General features: G+C 44.1%; 1 protein-coding gene across 1 annotated transcript; it reads left to right on the top strand.

The window, feature by feature from the left end:
- LOC121559671 (caveolae-associated protein 1) lies at positions 1 to 26,741 on the top strand. The gene is made up of 2 exons (XM_041872821.2): positions 1 to 971; positions 23,331 to 26,741. The coding sequence occupies exons 1-2, from the start codon at positions 447 to 449 to the stop codon at positions 24,327 to 24,329; spliced, it is 1,524 nt and encodes a 507-aa protein (XP_041728755.1). The 5' UTR covers positions 1 to 446; the 3' UTR covers positions 24,330 to 26,741.
- The last annotated feature ends 568 nt before the right edge of the window (positions 26,742 to 27,309 follow it).

Genomic DNA, 27,309 nt, shown 5'->3' with positions numbered 1-27,309 from the left:
GGGGAGAGTCCCAGGAAAAAGGGGTCCGGAAAGGAAAAAAGCAGCTGGCTCTGCTTTGACTGGAAGGGTTTCTCCGGGAAGAGTGTCATTCGCATCCCAGCGCTCCTACGGTTACTTCTAAAGCAGACTTCTTCCCTGTAGACTGGACTTTGTCCAAGGATTAGGAACATAGGGAAGAGAGAGAGAGCCTGCTTGTGTGTTTGAGAGCAAGAGTTTGAGAGTTTGAGAGAAAGACAGGAGAGAAGTGTAAAGGGTCCACAGAAGGGCAGAGCAGACAGAGAAGTGTGTGAGTCAGGTGAGAGAAAGCAGCAAAGACTGAACTGACAACCAAGGAGTTCGACTGAAGTCCAAACATTTTGACAAAGGATCTCTTTCCGGCGTCTAATTCTTTTGAATACACAGTCCTTTGACTTATTTTCTTAATCCAGAAAACAATCCAGAAAGTCATGGAAGTGGAAACATCCAGCATGCACTTGGAGCTGCAGGAGCAGCATCAGACCCTCACCGAGATCTCTGACGACGAAGTCAACCTGCCACCGTCGGATGATGAGGAATCTGGTGCCGCCAAGGAACGTTCGTCGGTAGCGCTAGCCATCTCCGAGGGCGACCAGGACGAAAAGGAAGAGGATAAAGCGGGCGCCCAGGTGAACGGTGTTATGGTCCTGGCTTTATTGGACAAGATCATCGGGGCTGTGGACCAGATCCAACAGACGCAGAGTGGCCTGGAGGCTCGGCAGCAGGACATGGAGCGATCAGTGACGGGGATCCAGGGCGAGCTCACCAAACTGACCAAGAGCCACAGCACCACGTCCAACTCAGTCAACAAGATGCTGGAGAAGGTGCGCAAGGTGAGCGTCAATGTGAAGACAGTGCGTGCCAACCTGGAGAAGCAAGGGGGTCAGATCAAGAGGCTGGAGAGCAACGAGAACGAGCTGCTGAAGAGACGTAACTTCAAAGTCATGATCTACCAGGTGAGCGGGGGGTGAAGGTGTGTGGGTGATGTTGGGGATGTGGATGTGGAGTTGGGATGGGATGGAGGTGTGTGGGTGGTGGGTTGAGGGGTGTGTGTGGATGTGTGTGTGGATGGGGGGAGGTGTGTGGGGTGATGTGTGAGTTGGTTGAGGGGGGAATTGGGCACGGCACGCCCGCTTGACACCGGGATGGGTGAGGATTGGGGATTATCATGAGGGTACTGGACTAGGGGTGGATGGCAAACAGACAAACAATTTGAACTTGGTGAAAAGGTTAATGCTCAATTGACAGGTATTTTTTGCAGATGATAGTTTGCATATTACCCGGCTGAGTGTGTACTGGCTAGGGAGAGGAGTTTGGGGTGTGGCTCACCTCAAGGCATCATTGGCAAGTGCCCAAATGACAGCTTGTTCTTTAATATGGATGTACAAACATGCCATTCAAAAATAAGTATATTTCACATCACACATCACTATGTTTATAGGACACAATTGCCGGATGAAAGCAATCAATCAAGTCGGGGGAAAAAATCTATATTTGAACTTGAACTCAAACTTCAATCAGATTCATATAATTCAAAAAGCGGTTTATCCAGTACCACATACATTTACAATAATATGTTCCACTGTGTCATATTTCTACGCAATATATGTTTCATTGTTTTGGTATACCTTGGGTGATCTAGGATTATATCATACTGTACCATGTGCCACACCCTATGGTAGAAGTAGGGTCATCCTCACTAATGTCCACTACCGACTACCCATTGCTCTTGCCTTTGATCCTATTTGACACCCCACCGAGTTAATACATACATGGCTTCCCATGTGGATACAGCTCACTTCTTTGGTCATAAGGAATCTGTAAGTCATCCCTTTTCTATTTTCTTTAAACAAAGATGGAAAATACCACGAGCACACTCGACTTCTTCGCCAAGAGAGAGGCAGGAGTGGTTGTTGGAAGGGGGGAGTGAGGAAAGTAAAGGAGAGGAAAGGAGAGGAGAGTTTGAATGGCAGATGTTTCATTTGAAAAGACACTCTGTAGTTTTGCAGCGAGCGCGGGAGCACCGCGCAGGTCTTTTTTTAGCCCCGGCCATGGTATAATGTGTAATGGCTTGCAGCTTTGCACAGCGATGTGAGAACATTCAGAGTTTCCATCCTCCTAAATGACTCAAGCACGGCTTGGGCAGCCCCCCTCTCTCTCTCTCTCTCTCTCTGTCTGTCTCTCTGTCTGTCTGTCTGTCTGTCTCTCTCTCTCTCTCTCTCTCTCTCTCTCTCTCTCTCTCTCTCTCTCTCGCTCTCTCTCTCTCTCTCTCTCTCTCTCTCTCTCTCTCTCTCTCTCTCTCTCTCTCTCTCTCTCTCTCTCTCTCTCTCTCTCTCTCTCTCTCTCTCTCTCTCTCTCTCTCTCTCTCTCTCTCTCTCTCTCTCTCGTTCTTGCTCTGTTCCCTTCCCCCCTTGCCTGTCTATAATAACATGTTTTTGTCTGTGTGTTTGTGTGCTCTCGCCCATGCGTGGGTGTGTGTGTATGTGTTGGGTTGCCTCATGTCACTTACTGGCATCCAGATGCAGATATGTAGATCCTCTGAGCCATATTGTAGAAGTCAATCTGTCCATGTCTTTTTATAACCCAGAATAAATCGAATCAAATGGGAATGATACACAAATAATCCAGGCCTACAGTACCATGCACACACACACACACACACACACACACACACACACACACACACACACACACACACACACACACACACACACACACACACACACACACACACATACACACACACACACACACACACACACAACAAAGAGCTGTCCACTCTCCCATTTGTACAAGTCTTATTTTAACTACAAAAATGATTCAAATCATATCATACCCAAACGAGGCAGGCATAACATACATATGATACACAAGAGCACACAAAACAGTCTTTCTCCTCAATTATGTTGAGAGATACACTGGCAACACAGGAACATTTAATCCACCACAGATGAGACTGTTGCAATGCAAAGAAGAATACTACATTCTTATCGGTTGACTCATAGGATTACTTTTTTGGGTCTAATTTGATGATTGGATTATTTCTCAATCACTACCATAAATCATTTGTTTAATTAGAAATGGATCAAATGGCAGGCGTAAAGCTAGTATTGCTATGAGCCTTCTAAAATGAAATATGTGTGTGTTTGTGTGTTTGTGTGTGTTTGTGTTTGTGTTTGTATTTGTGTGTAAGAATAAATTCTGGGCTCTGTGGTGTAGAAGAGACAAATGTGACATATCATCATATTAATCTCCATTAAAAACACCAACCACAACATATTCTGTTTTCTGTTTTGTACTACTTCTCTTAGAGACATCAAGGTCAAATCCCCCCCCCCCCCCCACACACACACAGACACACACACACACACACACACACTAACACACATCCATGAATGCTATCAATGTTTTTGCTACTTTGGGGTGCATGAATACTGGATACAGTACGCAGATAATAGCTTTTTGGAGCATTCCATTTGTAGGCTATTTGGAGGGGAGGATACTGTTGGTGATGAATTTCTATCTCACCCTGCCAAATAGTGTTAGGTGGTTCCAATGGCAAGATGTGTACACTTTCACTATGAGGGAGAGTCCACTAGGTGATGTATGAGAGGGGGGATGGAATAGAGTAGGAAAAAACCCCATAACTTACGCTAGTTGGTTTCAACCCTTCCCGGTGATTGATACTCGGGGTGTGGTTCTTTGGGCTTTGTTTATTCGTTCCAGCCAGTGAGTGGTACTGTGTGTATCAGTGATGTAGAGGTCAAGCTAGAGACATAGAATGTAGCGTGGAGATGCCTATTCTTACACAACACTAGGGATGCGTCCCAAATGGCACCCTATTCCCTATATAGTACAGTACTTTTAACCAGGGCCCATAGCGAATAGGGTGCCATTTGGAACGCAGCCCAGGAGTCAACAAGATACTGGTACCTATCAGAAACATGTTTCCTGTTAATGGATCAAATAAAATAAAACTTTTGGGTTTCTGTGTATCTTTCCAATGTTCTTTTCAAGCCTCGTTCTCAGAACTAACTCCAATTATGACGTCACGCCAAAAACAGCCTGTGTGATTCAGTCGTTCCTGATAGAAACAATTTTTTTCATTGGAGAGAATCTAACTTTTGTCCAAGCCCTTAGGAAACCCTACTGAGCCACGGCCCTCCTCTGATACTGTAGTAAAAACCTACTGTAACTCATCCTGAAGGGACGGTAGAACGGCGAGGGCACAGCTGGGGTGCTTTGTAGTCGGCAGGAGCACTGGTATTTATCTTCCCTTTACAAGTGCCTGTTTACCCTTTAGTCAGCGCCCCACCACCCCACTCCCTCCAGTGGGGTGGTGGGGGCGCTGACTAAAGGGTAAACGGGCATTTGTTAGGCTAAGCTAATATGAGAAGCCATTGGTATGCTAAGTTAGGCTAAGCTAGGCTAAACTAAAGTAAGTAGGGGGAGTGAGTGGACCTTAATCTGTGTAAGGTCTGTCAGCGCATCAGCGATATTGACGGCTCCCAACGCTCTATTAGCAGGAACAGCTGTCCTCCCTTCCGTGTGTATGTGTGTATGCATGCATGGTGTGTATGTGTGTGCGTGCGTGCATGCACTTGTGTGCGTGCATTTAATTTATGTACATTTACTATAACTCCTTGTTTAATCTCTCTGATGTATCGGCTTGGACAGCTGACTGAATGTATGTGTTGCTGTGTTCGTGGAATGTGACAGCTCCATGAGAGGGAGGGAGAGCGAGCGAGCGAGAGAGTGAGCGAGTGAGTGAGCGAGTGAGTGAGTGAGTGAGTGAGTGAGTGAGTGAGAGAGAGAGAGAGAGAGAGAGAGAGAGAGATAGAGAGAGAGAGAGAGAGAGAGGAAGGGGGCAGAGAGGGAGACAGAAAGAGAGAGAGAGGGGAGTGGGAGAGGGAGGGGGAAGGGGGGCAGAGAGGGAAACAGAAAGAGAGAGAGAGGAGCATGATAGGGAGATAAATAGGAAAGAGAGAGAGTAGTATGATAGGGAGATAAATAGGAAAGAGAGAGAGAGTAGTATGATAGGGAGATAAATAGGAAAGAGAGAGAGTAGTATGATAGGGAGATAAATAGGAAAGAGAGAGAGTAGTATGATAGGGAGATAAATAGGAAAGAGAGAGAGTAGTATGATAGGGAGATAAATAGGAAAGAGAGAGAGTAGTATGATAGGGAGATACATAGGAAAGAGAGAGAGTAGTATGATAGGGAGATAAATAGGAAAGAGAGAGAGTAGTATGATAGGGAGATAAATAGGAAAGAGGGAGAGGAGTGTGATAGGGAGATAAATAGGGAAGAGAGAGAGTAGTATGATAGGGAGATAAATAGGAAAGAGAGAGAGTAGTATGATAGGGAGATAAATAGGAAAGAGAGAGAGAGTAGTATGATAGGGAGATAAATAGGAAAGTGAGAGAGTAGTATGATAGGGAGATAAATAGGAAAGTGAGAGAGTAGTATGATTGGGAGATAAATAGGAAAGAGAGAGAGTAGTATGATAGGGAGATAAATAGTAAAGAGAGAGAGTAGTATGGTAGGGAGATAAATAGGAAAGAGAGAGAGTAGTATGATAGGGAGATAAATAGGAAAGAGAGAGAGAGTAGTATGATAGGGAGATAAATAGGAAAGAGAGAGAGTAGTATGATAGGGAGATAAATAGGAAAGAGAGAGAGTAGTATGATAGGGAGATAAATAGGAAAGAGAGAGAGTAGTATGATAGGGAGATAAATAGGAAAGAGAGAGAGTAGTATGATAGGGAGATACATAGGAAAGAGAGAGAGTAGTATGATAGGGAGATAAATAGGAAAGAGAGAGAGTAGTATGATAGGGAGATAAATAGGAAAGAGGGAGAGGAGTGTGATAGGGAGATAAATAGGGAAGAGAGAGAGTAGTATGATAGGGAGATAAATAGGAAAGAGAGAGAGTAGTATGATAGGGAGATAAATAGGAAAGAGAGAGAGAGTAGTATGATAGGGAGATAAATAGGAAAGTGAGAGAGTAGTATGATAGGGAGATAAATAGGAAAGTGAGAGAGTAGTATGATTGGGAGATAAATAGGAAAGAGAGAGAGTAGTATGATAGGGAGATAAATAGTAAAGAGAGAGAGTAGTATGGTAGGGAGATAAATAGGAAAGAGAGAGAGTAGTATGATAGGGAGATAAATAGGAAAGAGAGAGAGTAGTATGATAGGGAGATAAATAGGAAAGAGAGAGAGTAGTATGATAGGGAGATAAATAGGAAAGAGAGAGAGTAGTATGATAGGGAGATAAATAGAGGTAAATAAGGGCAACACAGGAACATTTAATCCACCACAGATTAAACTGTTGCAATGCAGAGCAGAATACTACATTCTTATCGGTTGACTCATAGGATTACTGTTTTGGGTCTAATTTGATGATTGGATTATTTCTCAATCAGTACCATAATCATTTGTTTGATTAGAAACAGATCAAATGGCAAGCGTAAAGCTAGTCTTGCTATGAGCCTTCTAAAATGAATATTTGTATGTGTATGTGTATGTGTGTGTGTGTGTGAGTGTGTGTGTGTGTGTCAGAGGAGGCTGGTGGGAGGAGCTATAGGAGGATAGGCTCATTGTAATGGCTGGAATGGAATCAGTGGAATGGTACCAAACACATCAAACATACGGAAACAACATGTTTGACTCCGTTCCATTGATTTCGTTCCAGCCATTACAATGAGCCTGTCCTCCTATAGCTCCTACCACCAGCATCCTCTGGTGTGTGTGTGTGTGTGTGTGTGTGTGTGAGAGAGAGAGAGCGAGAGAGAGAGAGAGAAAGAGAGGGTCCATCTTCTTTGTGTAAGGAGTGCGTGATGAGGGTGTGTGTTTTGATCCAGAGCAGCACATATTTAGACAGCTGATTCATACCATCGGCATCTGCAGCTCCCCAGCTCTGTTCTGCTCTCTCACCTCCACTACCATCACTCCACCCTAACTCCCATTCCACCTCCCTCTCTCCTACTCCCCCTACACTCCTCCCTCCACCCTAACTACAAACCCACTTCCCTCTCTCCTACTCCCCCTCCACCCTAACTCCCACCCCTCCACACCACTGCCAACCCCACCTAGCTCTCCCTGTATGTTACAAACCACGTTTCCCTAAGGGATGATAAAGTATGCTGTTCTCTTGTCTATTTTCACACACACACCTCCAAATAGTCTACAAATTGAATGCTCAAAAAAGCAAGTATCTGTGTACTGTATCTAGTATTCATGTATCCAAAGTACCAGAAACATTGATAGCATACATGATGTGTGTATGTGTGTGTTGGAGGCTCTAAGAGAAGTAGTACAGAAAACAGAATAGTTTGTGGTTGGTGTTTTTAATGAAGATGAATAGGATATGTCACACTTGGCAATCAGCTAATGTTTTGAGTTACAGTGCCTTGCAAAAGTATTCATCCCCTTTGGCGTTTTTCCTATTTTGTTGCATTACAACCTGTAATTTTAATGGATTTTTATTTGGATTTCATGTAATGGACATACACAACATAGTCCAAATTGGTGAAGTGAAATTTAAAAAAATAACTTGTTTCAAAAAATTCTAAAAAATTAATAACGGAAAAGTGGTGCGTGCATCAGTGGGGAGAACAAGTATTTGATACACTGCCGATTTTGCAGGTTTTCCTACTTACAAAGCATGTAGAGGTCTGTAATTTTTATCATATGTACACTTCAACTGTGAGAGACGAAATCTAAAACAAAAATCCAGAAAATCACATTGTATGATTTTTAAGTAATTAATTTGCATTTTATTGCATAACATAAGTATTTGATCACCTACCAACCAGTAAGAATTCCGGCTCTCACAGACCTGTTAGTTTTTCTTTAAGAAGTCCTCCTGTTCTCCACTCATTACCTATATTAACTGCACCTGTTTGAACTCGTTACCTGTATAAAAGACACCTGTCCACACACTCAATCAAACAGACTCCAACCTCTCCACAATGGCTAAGACCAGAGAGCTGTGTAAGGACATCAGGGATAAAATTGTAGACCTGCACAAGGCTGGGATGGGCTACAGGACAATAGGCAAGCAGCTTGGTGAGAAGGCAACAACTGTTGGCGCAATTATTAGAAAATGGAAGAAGTTCAAGATGAAGGTCAATCACACTGGGTCTGGGGCCCCATGCAAGATCTCACCTCGTGGGGCATCAATGATCATGAGGAAGGTGAGGGATCAGCCCAGAACTACATGGCAGGACCTGGTCAATGACCTGAAGAGAGCTGTGACCACAGTCTCAAAGAAAACCATTAGTAACACACTACGCCGTCATGGATTAAAATCCTGCAGCGCACGCAAGGTCCCCCTGCTCAAGCCAGCGCATGTCCAGGCCCGTCTGAAGTTTGCCAATGACCATCTGGATGATCCAGAGGAGGAATGGGAGAAGGTCATGTGGTCTGATGAGACAAAAATAGAGCTCGCCGTGTTTGGAGGAAGATGAAGGATGAGTACAACCCCAAGAACACCATCCCAACCGTGAAGCATGGAGGTGGAAACATCATTCTTTGGGGATGCTTTTCTGCAAAAGGGACAGGACGACTGCACCGTATTGAGGGGAGGATGGATGGGGCCATGTATCGCGAGATCTTGGCCAACAACCTCCTTCCCTCAGTAAGAGCATTGCAGATGGGTCGTGGCTGGGTCTTCCAGCATGACAACGACCCGAAACACACAGCCAGGGCAACTAAGGAGTGGCTCCGTAAGAAGCATCTCAAGGTCCTGGAGTGGCCTAGCCAGTCTCCAGACCTGAACCCAATAGAAAATCTTCGGAGGGAGCTGAAAGTCCGTATTGCCCAGCGACAGCCCCGGAGCCTGAAGGATCTGGAGAAGGTCTGTATGGAGGAGTGGGCCAAAATCCCTGCTGCAGTGTGTGCAAACCTGGTCAAGACCTACAGGAAACGTATGATCTCTGTAATTGCAAACAAAGGTTTCTGTACCAAATATTAAGTTCTGCTTTTCTGATGTATCAAATACTTATGTCATGCAATAAAATGCTAATTAATTACTTAAAAATCATACAATGATTACAGACCTCTACATGCTTTGTAAGTAGGAAAACCTGCAAAATCGGCAGTGTATCAAATACTTGTTCTCCCCACTGTATGTATTCACCCCCTTTGCTATGAAGCCCCTAAATAAGATCTGGTGCAACCAATTACCTTCAGAAGTCACATAAGTAGTTAAATAAAGTCCACCTATGTGCAATCTTAGTGTCACATGGTCTGTCACATGATCTCAGTATATATACACCTGTTCTGAAAGGCCCAAGAGTCTGCAACACCACTAAGCAAGGGGCACCAGCAAGCAAGCGGCACCACAAAGACCAAGGAGCTCTCCAAACAGGTCAGGGACAAAGTTGTGGAGAAGTAAAGATCAGGGTTGGGTTATAAAAAACTATCTGAAACTTTGAACATCCCACCATTAAATCCATTATTAAAAAATTGAAAGAATATGGCACCACAACAAACCTGCCAAGAGAGAGCTGCAAAGCTCCACAGCGGAGATTGGAGTATCTGTCCATAGGACCACTTTAAGCCGTACACTCCACAGAGCTGGGCTTTACGGAAGAGAGGCCAGAAAAAAGCCATTGCTTAAAGAAAAAAATTAGCAAACACGTTTGGTCTTTGCCAAAAGGCATGTGGGAGACTCCCCAAACATATGGAAGAAGGTACTCTGGTCAGATGAGACTAAAATTGAGCTTTTTGGCCATCAAGGAAAACGCTATGTCTGCCGCAAACCCAACATCTCTCATCACCCCAAGAACACCATCCCCACAGTGAAGCATGGTGGTGGCAGCATCATGCTGTGGGGATGTTTTTCATCGGCAGGGACTGGGAAATTGGTCAGAATTGAAGGAATGATGGTTGGCGCTAAATACAGGGAAATTCTTGAGGGAAACCTGTTTCAGTCTTCCAGAGATTTGAGACTGGGACGGAGGTTCACCTTCCAGCAGAACAATGACCCTAAGCATACTGCTAAAGCAACACTCGAGTGGTTTAAGGGGAAACATTTAAATGTCTTGGAATGGCTTAGTCAAAGCCCAGACCTCAATCCAATTGAGAATCTGTGGTATGACTTAAAGATTGCTGTACACCAGCGGAACCCATCCAACTTGAAGGAGCTGGAGCAGTTTTGCCTTGAAGAATGGGCAAAAATCCCAGTGGCTAGATGTACCAAGCTTATAGAGACATACCCCAAGAGACTTGCAGCTGTAATTGCTGCAAAGGGTGGCTCTACAAAGTATTGACTTTGGTGGGGTGAATAGTTATGCAGTTTTCAGTTTTTTTGTCTTATTTCTTGTTTTGTTTACCCCAAAAAATATTTTGCATCTTCAAAGTGGTAGGCATGTTGTGTAAATCAAATGATACAAAAAATCTATTGTAATTCCAGGTTGTAAGGCAACAAAATAGGAAAAATGCCAAGTGGGGTGAATACTTTCGGAAGAATAGGCATCTTCCTATTCAAAATCCTATTTTCCCTAACCCTAACCCTTACCCTAAACCTAACCTTAACCCCTAACACTAACCCTAATTGTAACCCTAACCCTAAACCTAACCCCTTAGCCTAAAATAGCTAAATGTCCCCACTTGTCTGAATTGTCCTTGTTTTACTATCCTTGTGAGGACTTCTGGTCCCCACAAGGATAGTAAAACCAAAAACACACACACACAGACCATCCGCTGTAATGAGTAAACACATATACCTGTAATTAATTATTCCCAGTCATTCATGTTACAGCCATAGGAATACTTTGAGGTTTTCCATTCCATTCCCCTCCGAGGCATTTCACTTTCCATAAAGTGTAGTCTCTTCCCACACCCGCTGCGTCTATCAACACAACGCAAGGGTGGAATAGGACATGTAGTATAAATACAATACCTTATAAAATACAGTGGCCTACGTATGCACTCAAGAACTCACATGGACATTTGTAGACACAATCCATTGCGAACTGTAACCAGCTTTTGCTACTGACTCCATTCTTTCTGTCCAGGCCTGTTTATGTACAGTTCTGTACGCTTGACTTATGGTGACTCCGAATGGGATGAAAGTCACCACCGTTGCCATGCCCCCCCATTACTCTTTCCAATAACAATGGAGGAGATTTCTGTTTATGGAGAGATTTATGACCGTGTGTGTGTGTGTGTGTGTGTGTGTGTGTGTGTGTGTGTGTGTGTGTGTGTGTGTGTGTGTGTGTGCGCGTTTGTGTGTGTGTGTGTGTGTGTGTGTGTGTGTGGTTGTGTGTGTGTGTGTGCATGAATGTGCAGATGTTTGATCGGAGCCCCGGACAAAGTATGTAGGAAAAGGAAAACAACCCTGACTTCTCACAATGGCAAGCTGTATCTTGCAGTGGCGGTGGAGGGTGTCTGTGAAAAGTGCTCAGAGTACTTGACACAGACCTGTTGGTATCCCGGGTAACCCTATAAGAGGCATGGTTGCTACCATAGCCATGTATAGCCCTGAGATCGCCATGGCTCAGGGCATATTTACAGCCTTGAACATGCACAAAGACGAGCCAAATTCCTATAAGCAGAACATCAAGCTATTATCGACTAAACAATAAATGTATTGATACGAGTCAAATGACCGGCATTACTGTTGATCTGGTATGGGCCTTCCAAGAGGGGGGATGAAGAGGGAGATGCAAATTGGGACACAGAAGGCCCTCAACAAACCCTCTTGTCCAGAAATGAAGCCATCCTTCAGTCAGCTGGCACTTAATTGGTACAGTGAATTAACAAGCAATAATTTGCCACAACTGTCAACTGACACATTTAAAGGGATAGTTCACCCAAATTACAAAATTACTGACTATTCATTACCCAGTCTTTGGACAATGTAAGACAGCAATCCATGCTTTGGTTTTGTTTACCTGGCAACTTCTTTTGGGGGGTGAACTATCCCTTTAAACACAACCATACCATGACGACATGGCATGCCGAAAGCCACAAGAGATAGAGTTTCGCAGGACAAAAAACTAAAAACATTGGTTCAAATCCAAGACAAACTAAACAGGAACCTGATCCCATAAAGGCCACTTCCTTCTCACAATCAAACAAGTATGTGATAGTCGCTATTTTTAGATTGCAGCCCCCCCTCCCTCACCGACCCCTCTACCTCCCTTTCCCGTGGGTCCTACTAGTGGCAAGTCGAGTCGGAGTCGCCACTACGCCAGCTGTGTAGATGTGTCCTCTGTTTTCCTGCGATTCTGTCCGTTGACAAGCTCTCTGCCGAATGTATGATGTCATATCGGAGAGGATAAGCACGCTACCCTACCCGCCAAAGTCTCCCGAAAGAAAGAAACTTGCTAAATTAATGTTGAATGTTATACATTTTGACTACATTTACATTTTTGTCATTTAGCAGACGCTCTTATCCAGAGCGACTTACATGAGCAATTAGGGTTAAGTGCCTTGCTCAAGGGCACATCGACAGATTTTTCACCTAGTCGGCTCGGGGATTAGAACCAGCGACCTTTCGGTTACTGGCACAACGCTCTTAACCACTAAGCTACCTGCCGACTAGTAAGTGAGTTAAGAGAACCAAAGCATTCCTGAGACCTTGCCTTATATGGCACTGTAGACTGGAGAGAGGTGAACAAATGGATTTGCCCTTTATAAAATAACATGTCAAAGATAGAAAGGTTTGAGTATGAGAGTTTTTCTCAAGGCAGCTTCTAACATGTAGATTTTCATCATTGTGTTATGAATCACTGGTTTCAATCTTGAATTCAAATGGGAAACATTATGGGCTTGTAATAGTAAAAACAATACATTCGGCTTTATGTGAGCAATTTGGATGGTGTGCAACACTAAAAAAGGTACAATTAGGGGGCATTTTGAAAGCACTGTCAAACACAAGTGACGGAGCCTGTGTGTGTGTGTGTGTGTGTGTGTGTGTGTGTGTGTGTGTGTGTGTGTGTGTGTGTGTGTGTGTGTGTGTGTGTGTGTGTGTGTGTGTGTGTGTGTGTGTGTGCGTGTGCGTGTGCGTGTGCGTGTGCGTGTGCGCGTGCGCGTGTGTGTGTGTGTGTGTGTGTGTGTGTGTGTGTATCCAAAGAAGAAGGGGGCACTTCCTTTAACACTGTTCCTCTCCACACAACTTCCTACTGGGCACAGACGTCAGTTCAACGTTTAGTTTTGATTTACATTTGGTTGAGTTTTCAACTAACGTGAATTCAACGTGAAATCAACAAAAAATGTCACCATGTCATTGGATTTAGGTTAATAGTTGGGTGAAAGCCACAAAATGCCAAATGCCCTTAAGTTGATGACTTCTTGCAAATCCAATCCGTTTTCCACGTTGATTCAACGTCATCACATTGATTTTGGGGGTTGAAATGACGTGGAAACAACGTTGATTCAACCAGTTTTTGCCCAGTGGGTTGAGTCTGCACTCAGACAAAACATATGAGGACAACCCCTGCATTCACTGTACTGTATCAAGAATACTATGGCACTGCTAGCCATCTCACAAACGTACCCTAGCATGGCTCTGAGGTATAAACTCACATCATGTTGTTGTTTTATATTCTTATACACAGTGATGTCAGTTCTTTATGACAGAGGTTTTACTTGTGACACTCCAGTGGTTGTTTGTTTCACTTTGGTTGGTTGAATGGACTTACTGTTGGTCTGCATCTGTGAAATTATTAAACTGTAACATTTATTAGCCCTGGAGTGTTTTGAAGATTCATATTTACAGCCTTACATCTTGAACAAGCACAAAGACGAGCCTATTTGCGATATCTAATAAGCAAATTCCTGTAAGCAGAACATCAAATATGAAATCATGTGATCAGATTAGTGCATTTTGTAATTTAGGGCGTTTGTGAAAAGGAATCATAGGTCTGACTCACTGAGAAATCTTTAAGACTGTTTCTGGAAAAATAGCAAGCTATCATTCGAAATTGAACGGCTTAGCATTACACTACCGCAGTATAGGCCCACTGCACTAACTATAACTAAATCACCCTACAAAGCCATAGGAGAACAGCTAACACTAGGTAGTCAGAGCAGACCTTTTCTGAGGGGAAAAAAATAGGGGAGTCCGTAAGGGTGTGCTGCTTATCTTTTAGGAGTCAGGGGTCAGCTAGTGTTGGCCAGGCATGGGCTTACTGTAGCTCATAAAGGAACTGTGTAGTGAGAGTGTACTTGTCCCTAAAGGGAACTTATCTTTGTGTTCAGTGAGACCTCACTGAAGACCTTTCAATTCAGTCAATTGATGAAGTAAACCAAAATTCCAATGTTCCTCATTGAAAAGCATTACTTCATGTCCTTTGTACCATATGTTCACTGAGTTACTCAGTTTTCCTTATGACATGACATAGTGTGTCTACTGCTCCACCTTCAGAAACCATTCAAGGAAGGTGTGGAAAAGTCAATAGCAACAACATAGTGGAGTCAAAGTGCACTTATCTCAAAGAGAACCGCATAGGGGAGTCAGAGTGTACTCATCCCAATAGGAATAACATAGGGGAGGCAGTGAATGTGTTGCTATGGCCAGTTTGTGATCACAGGGCAGAGGAGGAGAGATGTCTCAACAACAGAGCTTGTGATTCATCGAGCTCCGCTCCCCCTGAGGGACCTCTGGCATGCCATAACTTTATATAGCAATCTCTCCTCTCCTCTCCTTCTGTGACTCCGACTTTCTCTCTCTCTCTCCCTTTCTCTCTCTCGCTCGATCTTTCTCTCCTACACACTGTATTTCTCTCTCTCTTTCCAATTTTCTTTCTCTCTCTTTCTTAATTTTCTCTCTCTCATTCTTTCTTTCATTCTCTATTTTCTCTCTTTCTTTCTTTCTTTTGTTTTCTTTCTCTCTCCCTCCTTATTTCTCTATTTTCTCTCTCTCGCTTTTTTCTTTTTTCTCTCTCTCAATTTTCTTTCTCTCTCTATTTTCTCTATATTGTCTCTCTATTTTCTCTCTATTTCGCTCTTTTTCTCACTTTGTCTACTTTCTCTCTCTCTCTCTCTCTCTCTCTCTCTCTCTCTCTCTCTCTCTCTCTCTCTCTCTCTCTCTCTCTCTCTCTCTCTCTCTCTCTCTCTCTCTCTCTCTCTCTCTCTCTCTCACTCACACTCTCATTTTCACTCACTCTCCCTCTCACTCACTCACTCAAAGGGCCAGGGGAAAATCAGAATGGAAAAAAGGAGCAGCCATTCTCCCCCAGAGGCTCTGTCACTGTTTGCCCATCACATGCTTTCCCCCACACACACACCCCTTAGGCACAGATCCAGGATCAGCCTCCCCTCCCCCAATTGTAACTTTAACCATTAGTGGGGGAACACACAACTGACCTTAGATCAGCATCCCAGACCAGGCCTAATACGATCTACAGTCAGTGGTTTGCTTTGGAATGTGGTGCAATTCATTCTCACGTTAGTCCAGTGAAGGATTTCTATTTCAAGGCAGGAAGTTTCTTTCATCTAAGCTTGCGTCCCAAATGGCACCCTAATCCCTACATAGTGCACTACTTTCGACCAGGGCTCAAAGGGACTTAAATTTAAGGGCATGAAATTATTCCTAAAAGGGATATTTGGTTTCTTTCTGCTTCTGTGCTCAAGAGCGACATTTTCGTGATGCATAAAAGTTCAAATGTGTGCAAAAAATAATGTAAAACTGATTTTGCACCATGAAAACGGAAAAGGAGGAGGACAGAGAGGGAGTGTTGGTGAGAGAGGGATTCCTCTGTAGTCGGGCAGACACACACACACACTCACACACACAGTAAAAGAGCTGTACACATGGCAGTGATGAGTGGTTATACTGTGATTTGGGTATTGGGGCTGGGCTGGGCTGGAGGAAAGCTTCCATGGTGAGCCTCACCCGGGTCCTCAAGCCTTACCGCGGTCAAACGAGGTCCTCTGACACATGCCTGTTTGTAAAGTGGAATTTATTTTTCCTGCTGAGGTTGGAACGTGGAAATACTGACAAAGCATAGACTCAGGGACAGGCAGATACTCCCTGTCGGTATTCGATAGAACGTAGCCCCGCCCGCCTTGGGGGAAAACAACCCATGGTTACCTTGGTTACCTAATTGGCTCACAGCAAAAACTTTACATTTTTCAAATGCAATTTTCTTGTTGTTTGCTTGTTTTAGTCAATTACAAAACTACAAATATTACTTTTCAACATTGCCTGCTGCCGAGCGTTCTCAATGCTTAGAAAAACGTAATATTGTAGGGCTTCCCTCATGCACCTTTTCATAATGGAGCTAGCAGCCACGTGAGTGAGTGCTAGCTAGCTAGCTACCAACTAAAACATTAAGCTAGCCAAGACCAACAATACAAACAGACTATACAGCTACAAGTAGTGACTGGAGTTACAAACTGACTATACTAAACAAGTTAAATGTCTTACCTGTGATTAGATGTTTTCCACACACATAGCTATGAGTAGTCTACTTGGGTACCGGATCCCCACATTTCCCTCTCTCCCACGCCGAATAGCCTGAAGCCACTGGGCTCTTCTCGCAGGCTCCATTTCCCTACATGGGAGCATTGTGAACCGTAGGTCTGATCTGGTTACATGTAATAATAATATGCGATTTAGCAGACGCTTTTATCCAAAGCGACTTACAGTCATGTGTGCATACATTTTTACATATGGGTGGTCCCGGGGATCAAACCCACTACCCTGGCGTTACAAGCGCCATGCTCTACCAATTGCGCTACAGAGGACCATGTACATTCAACAAAAGCAGCTCTTCAGCATGTTTTGTTATTGCTGTATAACAAAAAATGTACGAAGAAGTTGGCTCTTTTACAATGGGGGTCAATGTTAAAGAATGTTTGTTTTCCCCAATTTATGGGCGTGGTCAAGGGGAATTCCTTATTATGACGTGAATATCGACTCGGAATATACACGTAGTAAAGTATAGTGGTAATGGTGATGGTAAGGATAAGGAAATTAATATTACAATTACAATATGAAGGACGATTGTCTAGGAACATTTATTGCACCTACCTATATCATTTTTGCACATGCATTACACTTGCACGTCCCACCACCAAATCATTCCACAAGGCAGAAAAACAGGCCAAAAGCAGAATAGGGCTGTGGATACTGGACAGCCAGAGAAAGAGAGAGGCAAGAAAGGGAGGAGGGGGGGAGAGAGAGACAGAGAGACAGACAGACAGACAGACAGACAGACAGACAGAGAGAGAGAGGGGGGGGGAGAGGGGGGGACACGTAGGCTTGTTAGTGAAAGAGTGGGACTTTTTTGTGCTGACTGTACGGGGCTGCAGCCAGCTGATCTCAGCATATGAGCCCCCCACCCCTCCCACCCCCTCCCAGTCCCCATACCCCCCACCCCCACCGGAACACAATGACAAAGCATGCAGACAACAGTTCAACATGGGTAGCCTGTTTTGACTTTGCTAGCCTAGCCAGCCCCCACTGTTTGTGCTGTTTGCAGCAAAGTAGAGAAATGTTTAACAAAAGAGACATTTGGGTGTGTTAGTGTTGGTAGTCATAGGTGGATAGTCACATTTCTTTCTACATACTGTAAATAGTCTTTCTACATACTCTCGTTTATAATGTCTGTACTCATCTGGAGATGACATAACCTGGTTAAACCAGACTGTACGTTACGCTCATTAATGTTTCACTTGAGCTTAACATTCAGTATGTACACTGGAGTGCAATGTGTGGTGTTTAATTATTGTGGATAGACTGGCCTCACACACACACACACACACACACACACACACACAGACACTCTTAGTGGGTGGCAGAGGCACTCAGTGAGTGTGAGTCTAACTGCACTGTAAACACCTTTAAGACAGATTACTTTTCCACAGGCCATGTCTCAGAGCTAATGCACCACTCTCTCCATGACTAAGACTAAGTGAAAGAAGGAGAGAGGGAGGGAGGGAGGAAAGAGAGGGGGAGGGAGGAAAGAGAGGGTAATAGAGAGACAGAGAAGAAGAGAGGGAAAGAGGAATGAGAGAGAGAGAGAGAGAGAGAGAGAGAGAGAGAGAGAGAGAGAGAGAGAGAGAGAGAAAGAAATATAGAGATAAAGAGAGAGGGAGACATCGAAGAGAAAAGAGAGAAAGTAGAGAGAAATAAGGAGAGAGAGGAGAAGGAAAGAGAGAGAAAAATAGACTGTATTCACCACTGCGGTCCCAGCAAACGAAGCAGCGGCTTGGAGGGAGTTTATCTGTGGTGGTTGCTAAGGACAACAGAGGAGTGTGTGTATACACTGTAGCTGTGTATCAGTGGTGGTAGAATGGAACGCAGAAGTAACCAATGGAATCTGGAGCAGAGGAGGGGAGGTCTGAAATCATCGAAAAACTATAAGCAGATACACAAACACATTACCCCCGCCCCCCACCACCCTACATGCACAGACACACCACACCCTGCCTTGACTGACACCAAGCAGCACAAGATTAAGATTGCAGCCAATGTAATGATGAAACACAAATCATAGACTACACCCAACACTACAGGACACATTTAACCCTGGCACAGAGTGTTTTGCAATGCCTGCCATTTGTAATTGATGGGCAAAGTTCAAATCAAATATGGCGATAATACTGTAGGTATTGGGCAAGTTTTCCTTTGCAACATTTAGACACTTCCACACACACAGATGTCAAATCAAATCAAATCAAATTGTATTTGTCACATACACGTGTTTAGCAGATGTTATAGCGGGTGTAGGGAAATGCTTGTGCTTCTAGCTCCGACAGTGCAGTAATATCTAACAATTTCACAACATATACCCAATACACACAAAAAAGTAAGGAATGGGATTTAAGAATATATACATATTTGGACAAGCAATGACAGAGCGGCATGGACTAAGATACAGAAGAATATTATAGAATAGAATGCAGTATATAAATATGAGATGAGTACTGCAAGATATGTAAACATTATTAAAGTGACTAGTGTTCCATTTCTTAAAGTGGCCAGTGATTTCAATAGGCAGCAGCAGCCTCTAATGTGCTAGTGATGGCTATTTAACAGTCTGATGGCCTTGAGATAGAAGCTGTTTTTCATTCTCTCGGTCCCAGCTTGTAGTCCTCTGTAGCTCAATTGGTAAAGCATGGTGCTTGTAACGGCAGGGTAGTGGGTTCGATCCCCGGGACCACCCATATGTAAAAATGTATGCGAACATGACTGTAAGTCGCTTTGGATAAAAGCGTCTGCTAAATGGCATATTATTATTATGCACCTGTACTGACCTCGCCTTCTGGATGATAGCGGGCTGTGGCTCGGGTGGTTGATGTCCTTGATGATCTTTTTGGCCTTCCTGTGACATCGGGTGCTGTATGTGTCTTGGAGGGCTGGTAGTTTGCCCCCGGTAATTTATTCGGCAGACCGCACCACCCTCTGGAGAGCCCTGCGGTTGTGGGCGGTGCAGTTGCCGTACCAGGCGGTGATACAGCCCGACAGGATGCTCTCAATTGTGCATCTGTAAAAGTTTGTGAGGGTTTTAGGTGATAAGCCACATTTCTTCAGCCTCCTGAGGTTGAAGAGGCTCTGTTGCGCCTTCTTCACCACACTGTCTGCGTGGGTGGAACATTTAAGTTTGTCGGTGATGTGTACGCCAAGGAATTTGAAGCTTTCCACCTTCTCCACTGCGGTCCCGTCGATGGTCGATGTGGATAGGGGGGTGCACCCTCTGCTGTTTCCTGAAGTCCACGATCATCTCCTCACATGCTCACGCTCACACACAGGCATGTATACCCCCCCACACACACACACAAAATCCCCCCCCCCCTCCCCCCTTGTCATTTACCTTCCTGCCTCTCTCTCTATCGGTCTCCCCCTCGTCGGCCTGAGAGAACAATGTCCTATTAAATCAGAAGGGGTCAGGATATCAGTCACGCCAAGGTGAATGCCTGGCTTCCTGTCACACTCCGGTTGTAGCCCTAATGGCACCCTATTCCCTATAAAGTGCACTACCTTTGACCAGTCAAAAGTGGTGCACTTCATAGGGAATAGGGTGCCATTTGGGACACAGACCCACTTTATTTCCATGTACACACTTCCCTCCGTTACACCCGCCCGTTTTGGCTCCTCAAGAAGCCTTATATAAGTGCCTTGACCTCTGAACTTCCGTTCTTTGAAGTTGCATACTGACAGATTGGAGGTCTCCCAAGCCAGGCCGGGCAGAGGTATTCACTGTAGGGAGGCAGATTAAAGTCGAGAAAGGGCACATATGTCCAGTTTTTACCATCCAAAATCTAAAACTCGATAGATTAGTCATATTTGTATTCGGAGGGTTACTTTCACACAAGGGGGGTGGGGGTGGGGAGAGGGATTTGGGTAGGTGTGCTGTGGAACTTGTAGACTTGTGCAACTCAGGAGGCTGCTGAGGGGATAACGGCTCATAATAATGGCCGGAATGGCGCAAATGGAATGACATCAAACACCTGGAAACCATGGAAACCATGTGTTTGCTGTATTTGTTACCCATCCACTAATTCCACTCCAGTTATTGCCATGAGCCCGTTCTCCCCAATTAAGGTGCCACCAACCTCCTGTGCTGTGTACGTACGTGCCTGGTGGTCTCATGCAGATTTGATCAGTACGGTAGGAGTAAATGGGCTTTGAAATAAGAAAAGGTTGAGGAAGTTGAGTCATTACATAGGCCTGCAATGAAAAAGGCTGTTGTAACAGACTGTTAAAGCCTGCGCTAAGAGCACATTAGCCTTACATTTCATCAAAATTGTCCCCGGGTGGAACAAATATGATTGGTCTACTGGGGTCAGAACAAATCTGATTGGTTCGGTTGTTGACTTGGCTGCTAGGCTTGGGCAATATACCACCTATACCGTATACCAGGGTATTTCGAAATACCAACGGTATGATTTATACCGTTTTAAAACAAACAACAGAGACATTACAGCAGAGACATTCAATCCCCTCCTGGATCAAGATCCCTGTTGCCTAAATTGTTTTGTGCGTAAAAAAAAAACGGCCCAAAAATGTTTGTCCCTTGTGTCCACATTCGGTAATAACGTATACCCCAGTATGGTACAGAAATGGTATGACGGTATGAAAATCTGGATACCGCCCAACCCTATTGGCTGCTCGTTAAACCACGCCCTGCAACCTTTTCGCCAGAACCAATAGGAATCGTTCTGCCCTACAGAACAACGTTGATAACATACAAGTCTAGGAAATTGTTTCACGAAAACCCATGTTATGCTTGTGATGTAAATCAATGTAAGACTCTCTTCCTGGCAGCATCCCAAATGGCACCATATTCCCTTTTAACCAAAGCCCTATGAGCCCTGGTCATAAGTAATTCACTACATAGGGAATAGGGTGCCATTTGGAACACAACCCCTGTGTGCTATTAAGGAAATAAGGTCAAGGTTGAGTTTACCCTCGACACCACTAGAACACAATGCATGACCAAAAGTATAACCCCAGTCACAGAACAATGAAACACAATAGGGAGTTCTCCTCTCCCACCTGCTTTGACACTCCAGTTGTTTTTTTCCAATAGCGATGCGAGCACATGGTTTTCCAGACGGCCGTAAAAGCATCATCACCTTTGTGCTTATCAAAATAGCCGGCGGTGTCTCCCTCGTTTAACTCAGCCAAGAGATATTTCTTGGCCCCCCCACTCAGAGCCCCTTTGTTAATGCCTTTTACTGTTCCTGTTTTCTTAAGGGTGGAGGGGGGGGGGGACAATACACAATTTTAGCTGGAGACACATAGGAGCCATTTGGCAGTGTAAGCGAGTGACTCAGGGAGATTGCCGTGATGGAAAAAAAGAACATGTATTTTCCATTAACAAGCCGGTGCATTGTACACGGGTTGGCGGAACACAGGAACACACGCACACGGGAAAAGAGCGAGGGGCTTGCGAGCCTGGAATGCGAGGAGGAGGAAGAGGGAGAGGCGGGCTAGGCCGGTGAGAAGGGGTGGGTGGGAAAGGGGAAGGGTAGGAATGAGGAAACGACAACAAAGACTTGAGACGTGTTCAGCCTGTGCTGTTCAGAAACACTCTGAGGCAGGTCAAGACATCAGGTGTTTTTGAGAAGCAGCTATCTTGGTGGGTTAGATCATGTGGAATATGAAAATCAATGGCCTCATCCACTAGGTTAGACTAATGGATTACTTTCTATCCATCCTCATGTCAATAAGGCATTAACACCAGTGGAACCTGTCCTTTGTAAATGTGGACAAATTAAACATTTGTCAAAGAGCATCCTTCAAGTTTTAAAGAGTGTACTTCATTCCTCATTGGAAACAGTTGGTCTGCACAGGGGAATTATACACAAATGTTTCGGTTGAAAGCTGTCTTCAGTGTCTAGGTTCCCCAGTTCCAGCCAGGTGATGTGATGCAGTGAGGTTTGGTTAGGAGAGGGCGTCTGACTCTGAACGTGTGGCAGCCTGCAGGTAGATACAGAGCTCAGAGGCCTTGGAATCACCATGTTCCTGACAGGAAAAAGCCTGGAGGTCTCTCCACCCCTCCAGAGCTAGCCAGCCAGTGTGCATGTGTGTGCACAAACATTTAAAAGTGTGTGTGTGTGTGTGTGATCATTTCAAAATGTGTGTGTGTGTACATTAAAAAATGTGTGTGTGTGCAGTGCAAAGGAGGTGAGGAACATGACTCACCAGCATCAGGAGTACAGGCGTTAAACAATAGAGTCATTAAGCCTAGAGGTACACTGATTGCTTCTGGCAAGGCTGGGATCCATTAGATAGCTTGGACGTTGAAGGTTACTTATTTTTTTCATGCCATAGGGAGACGCGACAGTGGAAAATGTAATGGTCTTGTAGAGGAGTGGAAATATGGAAACGGGGGGAGGGGGGGGGGATGTTGTTATGAGGTGGAGAACTGGGAGAGGAGAGATGTTTGGGATCTCAGGGTTTCCTCACACAGGCGTGTACACACACACACTCTCTCTGTTTCTCATACACACACACACACACACACACACAAAAACACACACATGCACACACACAAAGGTTGTTTTACTGGTACAAACACAGAGCAAGGGTTCTCATGTGGGATTCTCATGTCAGCCTTTTTTAAGATGTACTATTCCTGTTGCTTTGAAGTTCAAAGCAACAGGAAGTTGCTCATGAATGTAATCAAAGAAAGGGTAGTGTTTACGATACAAATGTGTAACTTCAGATACCCATTCCCTGCATAATTTGACTTTTAACTATTATTGTCAATAAGATATTTGTAGGGGGGTAGGGGGATTGCCCAATACAAAGAAAACATATTTATTGTTCCAAAAACATATTATCTGACCTATAGAGCATGTCTATCATCTGTTTTAACCGCTTCATGTCTCCTCTTGTCTGCAGGACGAGGTGAAGATTCCCTCTAAACTGACCGTGTCCAAGTCCATGAAGCTCCCAGAGCTGGTGGAGGGAGGAAGAGGCAGCGTGCTGGACCTGAAAGAGGGAGTTGAGGAGCACGGAGAGGAGGGAGAAGAGAAGCCCCACTTGGACCTCTCCTCTGACGAGGAGGAGCTGGAGATCGAGGACGTCATCGAGGAGTCGCGCACCGAACGCATCAAGCGCAGCAGCCTCCAGCGCGTGCAAAACATCAAAAGCGCCTTCTCCAAGGAGAAGATGGGCTTGACCAAGGAGAAGATGACCTTGACCAGGGAAAAGATGGGCTTGACCAAGGAGAAGATGGCCTTGACCAAGGAAAAGATGGGCTTCAACAGGCAGAAAACCAATAAGGAGAATGTGGAGAAAATCCCGAAGCCAAACGCCAAAGAGAACTTTGACAAGACCAAACAACACGCCAAAGAGAACTTTGACAAGACCAAAAAAAACGCCAAAGAGAACTTTGACAAGACCAAGCAGAAGACCAAGGAGAACCTGGAGAAGACGCGCCACAACATCGAGAAGAAGATGGGCAAGCTGGGCACACGCATGAGTGTCAACCCCGAGCAGAAGGAGAAGATAAAGGTGTCGCGGCAGAAGATGATGAAATCCTTTACCCCCGACCACACCGTCTACGCCCGCGACAAGACCGCCGTCTACAAGGTGCCTCCCTTCACCTTCCATGTCAAGAAGTTCCGCGAGGGCGCCATGGAGCCCGTGGAGGTCCAGGGGACAGAGATGGTGGAGGTATCCCAGGACCTGAACCCTTTTCAGGGACTGGAGGATGACTGCCATGAGGGGCGTGTGGATCTGGACGTGGACGTGGATATGATGAATGGAGGAGGAGAGGAGGAGGTGATGGAGGATGAAGAGGAAGAGGAAGAGGAAGAGGAGGACAGCCATTCCCTGCAGGAGATGCACGAGGACTCAGAGCATGTTCTGGTGGAGCGGGATAGGGACAGCGACTAGGTGAGGAAGAGGAGGAAGAGGAGGAAGAGGAGGAAAAGGAGGAAGGTGAACAAGACAACTATGCCCAATCCCAAAACTGCCCACTAGAACCAAACTCCCTGAGGGCCTTGTGTATATCTAAAAAGGACTGGATAGGTAGAAGCAATACGGTAATAGCTTCCCATTGTCTTCTGATAGGCTGTATTTCTTACACCTGTCCAATCCACTTTACAAAAGTGTCTAGGGGGGAGGGGCTAGGGATTGATTTTGGGATTGGGCGCTAGAGAGGCCATGAAGAGAAAAATAAAAGGAAGAAGAATGAGACAACAAACAACAACATGGGGTTGGAAGGGAAAGAAAGGGAGAGAATGGGGGGGTAAGGAATACAGAATAAAGTTTCTATGCCGTGATATAATCCTGAAGCCCATTAAAAAACAGTATGGGACTGGATCCAGGAAGTAAGGCGAAATGGGCGGTCACTTTCCCATCGTGTAAGTGATTATAAAATCTCTAAGCACTGCATTCATTTATTCATAAATGCTTATATCATTTTACCAACCTACAAACAACCAAAGGTTGACATAAAGTTTACAGTGACATGAATGATTATGTAGTGCTTTTGGATATTTTATAAATATGTATTTTGAAGACCTGATTTAGGCCCCCTATACGACGAAAGTATTACTTAATTATTGTTATTATTATTATTCACCCCCCCCCACACACACACACACACTCACACACTTTCCCTATAGGCATATATGTTGTGAATTTGACCAGTTCATGAACACAGTGTCATTTGGGTGTATTGTCTTGATAAAGATTACATCTTATGCCATCACCTTTTTGCTGTGTGTGAAGAAAGATGAGAGAATGAGACCACTGTCACAAATGAAATACACTGAGTCTAACAAAGGGGTCTAAGCTCAAATGAAGGATCCTAACATCTGCAAGAAACACAAAATGTTCATGAGACGTTCATGAAACGTCACTCATGTGCTGTAGGTAGACTACGCACCCATGTATTCATTCACTGCCTGAGTTTTAGATATGAAAGGACATTCTGATGAAATCTCGAGTCATCAAAAGCTCTGTTTTGACGTGACAACAAAGATAAGGAGCTATACTATAAGATTTCTTCACGATCCTGGTGGAAAAATGTAAATCCTGCCACTGGTGTGCTATATATACCTTGTACAATAGCAATCATTTGTTTTATCAATGTTTTATCAACGTGTCTTATGTGTTGAGTTGACGGTAGACTAACCAGCCACTTACACACTCATTTTCCCGACACTTTTTTAACGTCTACTCTCCTTAAGAGTGTTTTGAAGAGGTGCACAACCTAGTGGCAATGTATGGTATTACACATAGGGACATTTACAACGCAGCCGTGCTGAGACCAGCATCTCCTTAAGAAAGCCGCCCATCAACTACTACTTTTCACTGATGTAAGAGCAACCCTTAAATCCCAATGGGCCGATACCAAGCACTTGTTTTCTCTAACATTTTTAACCTGGCTGATGCAAGTCAACTGTGCTTTGATTCTCTTGTTGCGTTTAGAATCAGAATGTTTTTAATATCCGATTCAACCCTTTTTAGTTTTTATTGACACATTGACTTGTTTTGCAAAGAGATAATATAAAGCTGGGGTTCAATCTAATCCTGGCCTAATGTGGGCATGCTCACAGACTCACAGTCACTGATTATTCCAACAGCACATAAATGCACCATCACCGTCGCTAATGATCTCATACAGACAAGTTCTCTATTTTAATTTTAATTTAATTTTCAACTTTAATTTTCAACTAAACAGATAAATAGTTGGATCAATTGATCGAAGGTGAGGTGAAACAGACTTTTCCTACAAACTGTAACAAAGGGGGAGGCAGTACTTCAGTATCAGTGATGTCCTGGGTCTTGTTCATTGTGGCACAGAACAGAAACATTTTAAAACGTTTTGCAACAGAACACGGACATTAGTGTTACTTATTGGACAAGTCAAGGTAGTCCCTACCTAAAAAGTGCATTTTCTTTTGTTTGGTGCCTAGAGAACACGGCCCAGGTTTCCAAACCCAGACCTGTATACTATACTATACATAGAGTACCAGTTGACCAAACCTGTAGTTTCTACCATTAATTTTCATGTATGTAAGTGTATATAATGTGAATCACTGCCACAGCAGTGCAACTGCCTTTATTGCAAAACCAATTCATCTTAATTTGCTTCCACTGTCTCCAAACCCTCTGTGAAAATACTTGCTTTAACCCCACAGCTAAAGCCTATGTTTACTAAGACACTAAAGCCTGTTTAACCCCCCCCCCCCACACATCTCTTTTTCATGTTGGTTAAATAATGCATATGAATTCTGTACCATGTAATGACTCATTCCCTAACCACTAATACTTTAATAAAAGCTATTTGATTCACAATTGCTGTATGTCTTAATTGAAAACACTGAGATGATCCCAAATGAAAAATAGGCGGTAGTGTATCCTTGCAAGTACAATTCATTTTACTTTGATTAAGTTGTTGCATGTGATACGAATAAATAATAATATAATATGCCATTTACAGACGCTTTTATCCAAAGCGACTTACAGTCATGCGTGCATACATTTATTTGTGTATGGGTGGTCCCGGGGATCGAACCCACTACCTTGGCGTTACAAGCGCCGTGCTCTACCAGCTGAGCTACAGAGGACCACAAAAATTGTGAATATTATTTAACAAACATATAAACCACAGAGACAAAAATTATCTATAGTGCATGTAGTGCACGTGTCTCACTATCCTCCGTACAACGTTTTCCATAATGTCTCAAATACACACTTTTCAGTTATAGTGCAATATATTGTGCAACAACTAAGTCAAAATATTTTAATGATCAACTACAAATGACTCCTCCCCTGGAATTGTTCAGCAGTGTTCCACTCCCAGACTGACTAAACTAAACTCAACGATGATTGGTCCCTTTCATCTGTCAATCAAACTTCCACC

The sequence above is a fragment of the Coregonus clupeaformis genome, chromosome 1 (assembly GCF_020615455.1).
Source record: "Coregonus clupeaformis isolate EN_2021a chromosome 1, ASM2061545v1, whole genome shotgun sequence".
Taxonomy (NCBI): domain Eukaryota; kingdom Metazoa; phylum Chordata; class Actinopteri; order Salmoniformes; family Salmonidae; genus Coregonus; species Coregonus clupeaformis.
The sequence above is the reverse complement of the archived record's forward strand: the minus strand, read 5'-3'. Positions and strand labels throughout refer to the sequence as shown.